General features: G+C 67.2%; 1 protein-coding gene across 9 annotated transcripts in view; it reads right to left on the reverse strand.

The window, feature by feature from the left end:
* TSPAN4 (tetraspanin 4) overlaps window positions 1-12,132 on the reverse strand; it is a 20,272-nt gene continuing 8,140 nt past the window's right edge. For 4 of the 9 annotated variants that reach the window (XM_029207309.1, XM_029207311.1, XM_029207310.1 and 1 more), the window contains exons 3-10: window positions 11,729-11,808; window positions 3,937-4,128; window positions 2,594-2,668; window positions 1,914-2,120; window positions 1,605-1,706; window positions 1,376-1,507; window positions 1,222-1,305; window positions 2-494 (exon numbers count right to left, since the gene is read on the reverse strand). In XM_029207309.1, the coding sequence (XP_029063142.1) occupies window positions 426-494; window positions 1,222-1,305; window positions 1,376-1,507; window positions 1,605-1,706; window positions 1,914-2,120; window positions 2,594-2,668; window positions 3,937-4,128; window positions 11,729-11,791 (924 nt within the window). In that variant the 5' untranslated portion in view covers window positions 11,792-11,808 and the 3' untranslated portion in view covers window positions 2-425. Of the gene's footprint in view, window positions 495-1,221; window positions 1,306-1,375; window positions 1,508-1,604; window positions 2,121-2,593; window positions 2,669-3,449; window positions 3,909-3,936; window positions 4,129-11,728; window positions 12,119-12,132 lie in introns of those variants that run through there. The other 5 variants (XM_029207306.1, XM_029207312.1, XM_029207307.1 and 2 more) reach the window with 5 other exon arrangements.

Below are 12,132 nucleotides of genomic sequence, written 5' to 3' on the forward strand. Positions count from 1 at the left end.
AGAGACACGGCTCGGGGGCTGCTGCCCACACACTTTATTAAGACGCACGCAGAGCCGGCCGCGGCCCCGCTGTGGAATGTGGGTGGACGGGGCTGCAGACCCGCCTCGAGCACCAGGACCAGTGGTCAGTCCCTCGCCTCCCACCCCAGCCCCCCACCCTGCACAGGGCTGCGGGGGAGCACACTGCTCTGGAGGGTACCTGGGTGTAAGAAGCACCAGAAGCCCCTCCCGACTGCAGCCCCGGCCGCGCGGCGGCGCTCACAGGCCTGGCTGGCAGCCCTGGGGGCTCTGGCTGCCCGGTCCTCCCGCCCCCATGCCTGGGCTGGTGAGAGGTCCTGTAGCGGGAGACGCAGGTGGGGACACGGTCATCTCCCCAGGGGCAACGTCCTTCGGCAGCGAAGCAGGGGTGGCGGGCAGCTGGCAGCCTACGCACAGTAGGTGTCAGCCTTCACCACCTGGCAGTACATCGTCATGGCAAAGGTCAGGCCCAAGATCTGTGGGGAGAGGCGGGGGCTGGGCAGGGCTGCTCCAGGGACGACAGCCCGCGGCAGGCACCCCAACCCCAAACCACAGCTTCCCAGGTGGCCTGGAGCCCCCTTCCCTGGGGAAGCCTCGGGTAGAGCCTGCCCCCCACGGGCCCCTTGGGCTCAGCCCCAGACCCGCCTTCCCTTTGGGTTGGGCTTGGCCACCCTGGGCTCCGCTGGTGGTCTCAGGGCCTACGGGTTCCAGGCTAGGCCCCCGCAGCTGCCCTCTGCCCCTCACCCCTTAGGGAGTGTCTGTCTGGGACCCCTGTCTGCACCCTCAGGGTCCTGGCACTCGGGTCTTGCATGGGGGTTGGGGAGCAGAGGCGGGCTGGCTGGACTTCACACCAGGGCCTGGGTTGCCCACTTCACTCCGCACGGGGCAGTCCTGTGACCACCAGCCACCACGGCCACTGGGTAGGGCCTGCAGGAATGGGGCTGGCACGTGGGCCCTTAGTAGAGGCGTCCGGTCTGTGCTTCTGTCCACGCGGAGACGGCGGGGCCCTCTGCTCAGGAGTCCGGGGCAGCCTGTCCTCTGAGGCGTCCAAGGTCACCTCCCTGTGGACGTCGTCCCTGACTGTCCCCCTGTGAGCCCCACCTCTGCCTGGGGACCCACACTCTGCTGCTTTGTTCCCTGGGCTCAGGGCCTTCACACACATGCTGGGGGGCCGGGGCCCGGGCCGGGCGGGTCCCCGCGCACCTGAACCAGTGCTGTGCACAGCCCGAAGACACCCACGGCCAGCAGGTTCTCTTGGAGCCACACCTTCACCGTCTCGTAACACGGCTGCGGGAAGAGCAGGCGTCACGGGGGCACGAGGCCGGCCCTCCACCCCCAGTCCCGGGGCCAGGCTCACCGCCTTCCACCAGGTGCCGGGCGCGTGCAACCCGCAGCTCTCGCTGAACTCCAGGCAGCAGGAGTCCGGCACGCGCGTGGCGTTGTAGACCTCGAACCAGTCAGTGTAGTTGGAGACCCCGCAGCAGCGGAACTGTGGGAGAGGTGAGCAGGGACGGTGCGCCGGAGGGGGACACGTCCCTGCCCCGGCCACGCCCCCCGCCTACACGCCCGGCCACACCCCGACTCACGTCTGTCTGGATGATGCTCCAGGCGTTGGTGAGGCCCACGTTACCCGGGGTGCCATACAGGTGTAGGCCCTTTTTCAGGTCCCGCTGTGCATACCTGTCGATCTGCAGGACAGCAGGGCCACCCTGTGGCCAGCTCCACCTGCCTCGTCCAGACCCCGGCCCGCCCCGGCCCCCTGTGCCTTTTGTCCCCCTCCCTGCGGTCACCTCCTCCCAGAAGTGCCACCAGGCTCTGGCCTTTGCCCCAAGGTCTTCCTGGGCCTCCCGTGGTGCCGAGCACGGGATCCAAGTCAGACACGTTAGTTAACGTACGGATGGAGACGGACGGGCACAGAAACCTTCGGGGCTGTGTCTGCGCACACCGGTTACAACCCACACGGCTCCGTGCTGCCAGCCGAGAGGGCCCAGATCTTGGTTCCTAAGAGCATTCGTTCTCCAATAAAGGAACCAGGCTCCCTGGAGAAACGGCCGATTCCAGGGCTGGGGCGGGGAATCCCCAAGATGGGCCTGGAGCGTCTTCTAGCACCAGAAAGGAGGGAGGTGCTCGGAGAGGCACGTAAGGGACGCGGGAGCCGACAGAGAGCTCCAGCCGCCAAAGCCAAACCGGATGAGCAAAAAATAACAGTCTTGGAGTATAACCCAGAGGATAAAACACACGTAAATGAGCCCTCACTTGTGTAAGTGAGCAACTGAAGGGGAGTGGGGGATGGGAGCTTTTTCCCCTCCAGCTGACACGCAGCTGAGACAGTGGGGGACCCAGCCCGGGCCTCCTGGGAGCTCAGACACCTTTCTGGAGCCTCCAGGCCCGGCCTCCTGGGGCTGCAGTTAGAAGCAAACCCACGGCCCGGCTCCCAGTGTCTGTCCACGCAGAGCTGGGCGCCCCTGGCGTGGGTTCTCGGCCCCTCCTGCCTCCTTGCCGCCCACGGCGCCTGGGCCTCGCTGGGGGGGGGGGGGAGCACCCACACCCACACCCGAAGCGGAGGCAGCCGTACCTTGTCGGTGTAGGCGAAGAAGAGGATGGCGAGGGAGGCCTCCAGCAGGAACACCAGCAGCAGCAGCACGAAGAACTGAAGGTTGGGAGGCCACAGCCTCAGCGGGCCAGCCCCCAACCTGAGACAGGCGCCCCCAGCCAGGTCTGCAGCCTGGGGACCGCCAGGCCCCTGGCGCCTGCCCCACCTCCCTCGGAACCCTCCCATCTCCATCCCAGGGGCCGTCGTCTCTCGCTCGACCTTTAAGCACACGTGTGTGGCCCGCGTCTGTGTCCTTGTGATGGGCAGCCGGGTGGAGGGACTCCCCGGGAGGCCCCATCCAGGGAGTGGGTCCAACTGCAGTGACCCCCCCCCAGCCCCCAGGTCACGTCCCCAAGGGCAGCCGGGGGGGCAGTGCCCACTCAGGGAGGACCAAGCTGGAGGAGCCACGATCCCTGACTGCTCAGACCGCTCACAGAGTGGCAGACTCCACTCGGGCACCCACAGAGGCACAGCCCTGACGCCACAACCAGGCTGAGCAGTGGAGCCTGCCGGCACCTCCTTTCCCGCCACGTTGCTCCCCCAGAAAGGAGGGCGGGGGGCAGGGCCAGAAGCCAGGATAAGTGGGGCACACCGCTCTTTGAAGCCCCACTGGCCCCATGGGGCCCCTGGACAGAGTGGGGAGAAGGGACAGGGCCAGGGGAGCGGGCCCGGTCCTCTCCTGGGGTGCCCGATCTTGTCCCCCCTCAACCTGGGCCCACGCTGCCCCAGCAGGCACCAGCCTCCGAACTCCAAGTCACCCCGTGGGAAAGGCCAGGGTCAGGGCCCCACCCGCGCCCCAGCTTCCTCCTTCATCCAAGGGGCCGAAGCCACACCCTACCCACTGCTCCGAGGGGTCCAAGCCCTGACGGGAACATCTGGCATGTGCTGGACACTTGCGGAAGCTGCACAGATGGGGGACGTGCCCTCTGAGACCCTCTGGAGGCCCCACCCGTGACGAAAGCCCCATTTGAAGCAGGTGATTTAGGACCTGGGTGGCAGCCAGAGGCCTCTGTGCTGGGCACACTGATAGGTAGGGAGCCCGGCCCAGGGATCATTTTCCTCCATTATCTGTGATTAACATTCCCGCCTCTAAATCCATCTCCAAAGCTGAGGGTCCTGGGGGACCAAGAGGGCTGGGACAGGAGCTGGAGAGGGAGTCGTGGGAGAGGGGGTCTTGGAGGAAACAGGCCCAGTATCAGCTGGAGGGGCCCTGCCCGGCACACGTGTGTGTGTGTGTGTGTCTGTGTCCCTCAGGGGAGGCCTTCCCCGAGCACCGCACCCCCCCCACCGCGTCCTGCCCGGCATGCCCCTCCCCCCGGACTCACAGTGAGCAGAAGGCATTTGTTCTCCTTGATGGCCCCGATGCAGCCCACAAAGCCGATGGCCATCACAAAGGTGCCGGTGACAATAAGCAGGTTGGCGGCTGACAGGGACGGGAAGGAGGAGGACAGGGTGGCGAAGTTCCCCTGCGTGGCCGCCAGCCAGATGCCGACGCCGAGGATGCCGCAGCCTCCCAGCTGGGCCCAGGACAGGGCGAGAGGGACAGGGGGCAGGAGGTGAGCAGCCCACCAGATTCCTGTGGCCGAGCCCGGGCACCCTCGCTGCCCCGCTGACCTCCCAGTCTCGTCCTGTTACAGGGGCTGGACACCCCCACACACACCCTCGGCCCCAGCTCTTCCCTAGGAGATGCAGTCCCTGGAGCTCCTGCCGGCCCGCTCCCTGGCCCCCTCTCCTCGACCACTGGAGCTTTTATTGAACTCCGTAATTGCTCATTATTACAAAAATCGATTGAGACAGGAGGAAGAGGCAGAGGAGGGCAGGCGGTGATGAGTCCGGGGACGGGTCTTGGCCTGGGGGGGCGGGGGGCAGGGGCGAGCCAGCGCAGCCGCCGAGGGCGCTGTGGCTCCAGCCCCCGGGACTCTTGAGCCTCTGGGTCGTCTCCAGATGAAACGGGAGCACGTGTCCAGGGCTGGGCCGCGGGCGGGCGGCCCCCACACATGGCTGACCGACCCCTGGACCTACAGCAACCTGGGCTTTGGGAGACCACCTGGGGACTGATGCCTACGGGCTGGCAGCCCTGGGGGCCCTGCCCCACTCAAAACTGGGCATCACATGGGGCCCCGCACCCTCCGGGCCCAGAAGCCTCCTCGACATCTGGCCTTGACCCTGGCAGGGACCCCCCACCCCAGACGCAGGCCGGATGGGCCCTGAGACCCCTGCCTGAGGAGGCTTCCGCCTCCCCGTGGGCCTCCCCTCGTGTACTCACCCCACCCCCACCAGCAGGCAGCCCTGGCTACAGGGGTGGGGATGGGGGACGCTGCTCCGCTCTCACTAACCCACCGGGGAGCACACACCGTGCGTGAAGCCGGGCCGGCAAGAGACCGCAATTATGGGGCGGGGGGCGGTGGTGCAGCTCCCAGCCCAATAGCAGCAGCAGCCGCGGGGTCCCGAGGGGTGGGCGCGCCCGGGGCTCTGGCCCAGGCCTCCCGCTGGCGTCTAAGGTCCCTCTGGGCCTCGCCCGGAGCTGGCTAAGCAGGCCAGGAGAGCCCCAGTGGGGGTCCGGTCAGCTTAGGGCAAACACAGGGCTCCTCTCTGACCCCCACCCCATCCCTCTTTGCACCTTCCACCAAAAACAAGAGCTTCTGTCTAAAAATTATAAACCACCCACTCTGAATGCTCCTGGCTGAGGGTGGGGCCTGGGTGGCAGCGCTAAGCATCCCAGACAGGACAGGGCTCTCGTGCCCTGGCCTGCATCCCATCTGAGCCCTCCTCGGGGTGGGGTGGGGGCTGCAGCTCCGGGCGTGTGCCCGGGGGTGGGGTGGGGGGCGTTGGGGGGGCCAGCAGCCGGGCTGGGGGCACTGGCAGCGGGTGACGGCCCAGAGGATCCAGCCTCACCGCAGAGCTGGGCTTGGGCACAGCCCCAGGTATGGTGGGGTCTGCTGGCTGTACGGAGATGTGTGTGCCCCCACCTGTGGGATGGGGATGACCCCCGTGTGGCAGGCCCCGGCCAGTGGTGCGGGGACAGAGCTGTCCACGGTGCTGACCGCTGGCAAGGCCACCATGAGGGAGCAAGGCTGGCCACCAGCGCCTCTGGGCACCCACACCTGCCCAGGGGGTGCCGTGATGGGACACAGAGAGGCTGGGACACGTGCTGACTCCCTCAACCCTCCCACCCGACCTGCAGGTGAGGAACGGGGAGCTCTCCAAGGACGCCGGGGGGAAGGCTGAGCTGGGAGCAGCCAGCGGGGCCCTTGCAGACCTGCGCAGGCAGAGGGCTCCCCTGGCCTCTGGCCGGGACTGGGGCAGGGGAGGGACCCTGGGGCAGAGGCCAGGGAGGGCGAGCGTGGGGGCAGCCTCCCCTTGGAGGGAGCTGAAGTCGGGCCACTCTGGCTGCAGGAAACAGCGACCGGCCAGGCTGTCCTGGGCCCTCGCCCAGCCCACACACGTCCGTCCCCTGCAGAGCCCAGCAGCGCCCCCTCTGGGAGGGTTACGTCTCCGGGCTGAGCCCCCAGGCCAGGGCCCCAGCGGGGTGGGTGGGGCTGCCTCTGAGCAAAGAGGAGAATTGTTATTTAAAACCAAAGGGCTGCCCAGCTGGCTCTGCCTTCAAGGGCAGCGCGGATGGCTCCAGTCAGCAGGAAAATGAGCTCCTCCGAGCTCCCTGGCCCCGTGGGGACGCGTGGAAGGGCACGGGGAGGATACCACAGCAAAGTCGCTGTGGAGGCGGTTGGGGGGGGGGGCATCCGGGTCGGGGGTATCCTGGAGGAGCTGGGCGCTGCCCCCAGCCTTGGTGGAAACAAGATTTCTTCAATTAAGACTCCACAAAGCATCCTCACCTCCAGCTCCGAGGTGGCAGGAGAGACACCCGCCGGCTGTCACCCAGGTGCTGCTGTCACACGCACTGTGACGCGGACACACAGCCCACGTCCCTCACCATCACACAGTTTCACCCACAACACGCACACACATCACCGACACGCTGCCCCGAAGCCCCAGGCGCCCCCTTGTTCCAGCACATCCACAGTCACCAGAAGCCCAGCACTCACGGGACGCATGCACGTGGCTAATAAAACTACCTGTAATTTTGAAATCTGCGGAGGCAGCTTTTAAAACATTTTGGCAGGAAGATTACAGTCTCCAAGTACAGGAGAAGATAGGCCCTGTTGGACCCAGACAGGACATCAAACTCAGGACAAGTGGGGCTGAAGTCCCGGGAAGGCTGGGCGCTCCAGGTCCCTCCCAGGACACGGTGGCCGGGACGTCAGCAGTGGGGCCATCCCCACCCTCCCCGTGTCCCACGCTGCACATCCCCAGCCCCGCTCATCGCTGCCTGGGCCAGACAGAGGCCCAGGCGGGGCCCAGGGGCAGACCCCAAGCCCACGACAGCCTGGGAGACGAGCCCAGCCCGCCCACCGGGGTCCCCCGTCCCAGCCCTGCGGTCGCCGGGGCCTCCCTGTCTCCCTCGCACACACCTGGGGCGCACACCCTGCCCACCTGTCCCCACCGGAACCCAGCCCATTGCCTGGCATATCCTCCCCACTTCCTGCTGTCTCTCTTCTTGTCCACACATTCTGGGGGCTGGCCTAGGTCTTGACAGGTGGGGCCACTTGGTGAGGCCCATGTGGGGAGGGTGCCAGCCGGCCCTCCACTGCTGCCCCTCCAGCCACATGGCTCAGGGTGGCAGAGTGGCAGATGGCTGGGCAGCTGGCCAGGTCCTTGGAACGGGGTGGAGGGCTGGGTGCCCACAGGGGCCAAGCCTGTGTCCAGAAGCCCCTCCCCCGGCAGCCTGCACAATCTTGGGGTGGGGGCCGGGCATGGTGGGGTGACACGCCCCTCCCAGCCAAGAACAGCCACAGGAGACGGGGAGAACACCTCTCTACGAAGTTCAAGAATGGCAAAATGTATCCCCTGTGCCAGAAGTGAGGTCTGCAAGGGCCCAAGGCCGGGGCTGGGGGGACTGAATGCAAGGGCTCAGGGGCCATCCTGGCTGGATGCCGCTCCCCAGGTGACATCTCCTCAAGCTGCCCACTGACATCTATGCAACTGACTGTCATTGGCTTCCTTAAGCTCCAGCGAGCCCCACATCCCCCCAGGCTCCAGCCCATCAGGGAGGTGGCCCCGCGGACCGGGGACCCCCTGAGGCTGGTGTCCAAGGAGGAGGAGCGGTGCCTCAGGGCAGCCGGGGAGCAGACAGGGGGCAGGGCCTACGATGGCGAGGTGCGACCAGGCCCCCAGGCCTCTCCCCTGCCCCCGGCCCTGCTTAGTGGCTGAGGCCACACCTCTCTGCCCCAGACAGAACTCCCAGGGCCCCCGACCACCTGCTGCCACCAACTCCCTAATGGGAGCGGGACGATTCAGAAGCGGATGCTCACGCAGGACCGACATCTTGTGGCGTACTGACCCCTGACCTGACCAGGACGGCCAAGGACCCCCGCTTCGGGCTGCCCACCCACCCCGGCTCGGGGTCCCCAGGCAGCAGGACCCCCACTGCCCTGCCCCAGCCTCTTGCAGGAAGAAACCGGAGCCAGAACACACAGACGCCCTCAGCACCTCCAAAAGGCTGGGGCCAAGGGAGTCACGGGGTCTGAGGTCTGCAGGCCCCCGGCCCTGCGCCGGGACCTCCGGCAGGGCACCCTGCACGTGCCTGTTTCCCTGACTGCGGCGGGGCTGGGGGAGGTGTTCCCACAGCCCTACACAGCCCTTTGCCAGCATCTTCCACCAGTCTCAGGGCGTCTTGCCCAGAGGCCAGCGACAGCAGACCAGGCCTCGGTCTGTAGCTCATCAAAGGGGAAAACCAAGGCCCCCCTGTGGTGCTGCTGGGGAAACTGAGGACCCCAGGAGGGCAGGACTTGCCCAGAAGCCTGGGCGGCAGGCAGGGCTCAACCCCCAGCCCAGCCACATAGACAGACCCTGGCCACACTGCAGCGGGAGGCGGAGCAGGGAGGGGCCCAGATGCAAGACCAGGAGGCGCGCCTGCCAGGGAAGCAGGGAGCCGGGCCCTCAGCTGGGCAGGTGCGGGTTGGGCTGCACGGCTGAGGCCTGGGTGCGGCCCCCCGGCCAGGGGCGCCCAGAAGCACCTTCCCCTTTCAGAGCCAGCCCTGCCTCTGCCCAGGACCGCCCCCAGACCAACAAGACCGCCCCTGGGGCCACAGAAACTGCCCCTGGGGGAGCCCCGAGCACCCACCCAGAGCTGGAGAGGGGGAGGGAGAGCGCCCCAGGGGGCTGCTCAGCCCCCACCCCCGCACACAGCCCTACTCACCAGGAGACACCCCTGACTCAAGGACCCTGGCCCTAAGCTGCCCACCACCTGTGCACGCCTGCAGGAGGGCAGCTGTGTCCCCAGTGGAGCTGTCCCTGCCCTGTGAGGGCCTGGATGCCGCAGGAGGGCAGGTGGAGGTCTGGGGGTCGGTCGGCACCGGGGCCTCTCCTCCCCTGGGCGCCCCCTGCTGCCCGCCGGCACCTTCTTGGCTCCCTGTCTCAGGGCACCCGAGCTGCAATCCCTGGTGACAACGGGCAGGCGTGTTTCCTCTCCCGAGATGGGCCAATGACCCACAGGCCACGCAGGACCAGGCAGATCCACCCCAGTACAGATGGGTGATGCTTTCCAGCGCCAGTGGTACCTGAGGCTGGAGGCCTCAACCCTGCCCTTCCAGTCCCCATCCAGAAGCCCCCAGGGAAAACCCCGCAAACAGGGAGCACAGAGTCAACTAACTTCAGAGCCCGCCCCTCCCCCATCCTCAGCCGGGGGCGCTGCCCCGCACTGGGGACGGAGGGGGAGGGGCGGGCTGACGTTGCTGGAGGAGGCGAGCTTAGGCCTGGGAAGGGAGACCTGCCAGGCGTGCAGGTGCCCAATGGGGCCAGGTGTGGGTGACAGGGCCTTGCGGGGGATCTGCCTATGGACAATGGGGGCTCTGAGGTGACTCCTGAAGGAAAGGGGTGCCCAGCACAGGCTGGGGGGCAGGAGGAAGCCACGGGGAGGTCACTGCCTCTTGACCTCCAAGCAGGTCCATGGGCCGCAATCCTCACTCCCACTTCCCCTCAGTTCCTCCCAAGTGGGAAATGGGGGGGGGCGGGAAACCTACCCCTCCTGCGGGGACTCTGCACCCCCAGACAGCAAACGAGCCAGGCTCTGGGGGAAGGGGTGCTCTAGCCCCACCCCACCCACCTGCAGCCTCTGTCACCAGCAGCAAGGGCCTAGTTGACAGCTGCGCAGGGCCCGGGGGATGGATGTCCCGCCAGCCCCCCGACCATGCTCACCACCCCGGCCTCGGCGTGTTTCCCATGGGCCCCCTCTCTGACCCCCAGGCCTCGAACCCCTCTGGGCACCAAGGTGGGGTGTGGAGAGACCAAGACAGCACACTGGCAGGGGCCCAGTTTGCTTGGCTGGGGAGTGTAATTGGATAATAAAAGGGAACTGGATTTTCTAGCCCAGGAGGGGATCCCAGGGGGTTCCTGAATTGTTCTTTCCTGCGATGAGGACGTCATCCACGGCAGGAATCAGTGGAGTGTGTCCGCCCTGCAGCTGGTACGGAGGCTCCTTCAGGGTTCACAGGGCAGATACAGTTCAGCCTGGGGGCCCATGAGGGGGGGCTGCTTTCAGAGCACAGGCCCCCTCGAGGGGCCCCCTCTCGTTTACCAGGCAAACAGGTACCCGGGTCACTGGGGAGGTCAGGGAAGGGGAGAAGCAGGTCCTGCCCACCACCTGGGACCATCCCCCACACCCACTGCCCATCCCCCAGTCAGTCCACCACCCTCACTGCTCACCACCATCACACCTACGGCTGCCAGCTCTGGTCCCACTGTCACCTGCAGCCTTCTGTCACACTGCCTAAGGCACACTGACCCTGCCAGCAGCTCACTGCTCACTACGCCTGTGCCCACTGCATCTGGTCAATGTCCCCCGCCAAGAGAAAACAGTCACCTCTGCACATGCCTGGACACAGCTCCAGCTGCACCCACCTCTGCCTCTGGCTCCTGGCCTCTCAGGGGGCTCCTCTGCTCTGGGCCCGGGCCTTGCCCCTCCCAGGAGCCCCTTGCAGAGAACAACTCTTCGGGTGACTGCCTCGGGAGGGGGCAACTGGGGCAGGAGCCCCCCAGGCTGGCCACGCCTCCCAGCAACCCTCCCACTTCCCAGGCCAGAGTCCAGGAGAGAAGGGATGTGCAGAAATGCAGCCCCGGTTTCTGAGCATTTCGCCTTAACTGGACCTCATGCAAATGAGCTTACAATTGACAGCCTCCTTCTGGGGTCCAGAGCCCAGGCAGGAGAGAAAGCCACGCACCCTCATTCCCAGTTGTGGCAGAAAGGTGGGAGCAGAAAGTGACCTTGGCATCAGCTCTCCACCAACCCTCCCCCAACCCAGCCAGCGGGGCCCAGGCCTGGCCAGGCATGCTCTAGTTGCTCAGGTGTGACACCTGCCACAGCCCGAGCCCAACACCCTCCCTGCCCTTTGGGTCTGGGTGGCAACTGTGTCCTCCAGTTTGGGGGGACGGGGGCCACCCTGTAGCACCAATACCTCTACCCTGGACACAGGCACCTCCTCTGAGCAAACCCAACCCACCTCAGCGAAAGTTATGAAAGCCCCGGTCTCCCGCCGACTCCTCATCCCGCCCAAGATCTGGTCCAGCCGGAGGGCTCACCCACATACACCCTCTCCCTTCCCTGCGTCGGGAGGCTGGGGACCGTCTCCCCTACCCCCTGCCCAGCCCCTCCCCAAGTGCGGTCCCTGGAGCCAGGAAGGCCGGTCTGCAGGGGAGGCGAGTGCAGAAAGGACATGGTCTGCGCCCACGAAGAGGGAGGGAAGGGGCGGGAGGGGAAGGCACCAGCGGCTCAGCGCACGGACAGGAGCTCACACCCGGTAGAGGCCAGGCGCAGGGCCCCACGCCGACCTGCGGCAGGTGCGGGACACGGCCGGTCTCAGGAAGAGACAGAGAGGGGAGAGGACGCGGGGCGGCCGCCCACAGGGCAGAGGCCCGGCGGACCCCAGCGGCACCGGAAACACTCCCCAGAGGCCGGTCCAGCCCTGGCCCCCGGCGACCCCAGGCACACCCCCCAGTCCGCGTCGCGGGTGTCCCCCCCCATTCCAGCGCGAGCAGCGACCCCGGGGCCCCGCCGCCACTCACCCAGAAGAGCAGGTTGAAGGCGAACATGAGGTACTTGACGCCCTGCAGGCAGCCGCGCGCCATGCTGCAGCGCTTCAGCTCTAGGAGGAAGATGAAGGACAGGTCCAAGTAGAAGACCACGTACTTGCTGCCCTTGGGCGACGTGTAGCGCGCCTGGGCCGCCTTGGGGCCAGGGTTGGCGTGCAGGCCAAAGAAGGGGCCGCCGCGCGCGAAGCCCGGCTCCTTGCCCGGCGGCGACGGGCTGCGCCGGTACGTGGACTCGTCCGTGCTCGAGCGGCGCATCGCGCGGAGCCGCCGGGGCCGTCCCACGCTCCGCGCCCCGGCCCGCGGTGGCACCGGGCGCGCCGCTCCGCTCGGACCCGCGGCGGGCCCGGGACACCGGCCGGCCCGCCGCAGCCCCGTCC

This window comes from Monodon monoceros, unplaced genomic scaffold, assembly GCF_005190385.1.
Source record: "Monodon monoceros isolate NGI ecotype Baffin Bay Population unplaced genomic scaffold, NGI_Narwhal_1 Super_Scaffold_7, whole genome shotgun sequence".
Taxonomy (NCBI): domain Eukaryota; kingdom Metazoa; phylum Chordata; class Mammalia; order Artiodactyla; family Monodontidae; genus Monodon; species Monodon monoceros.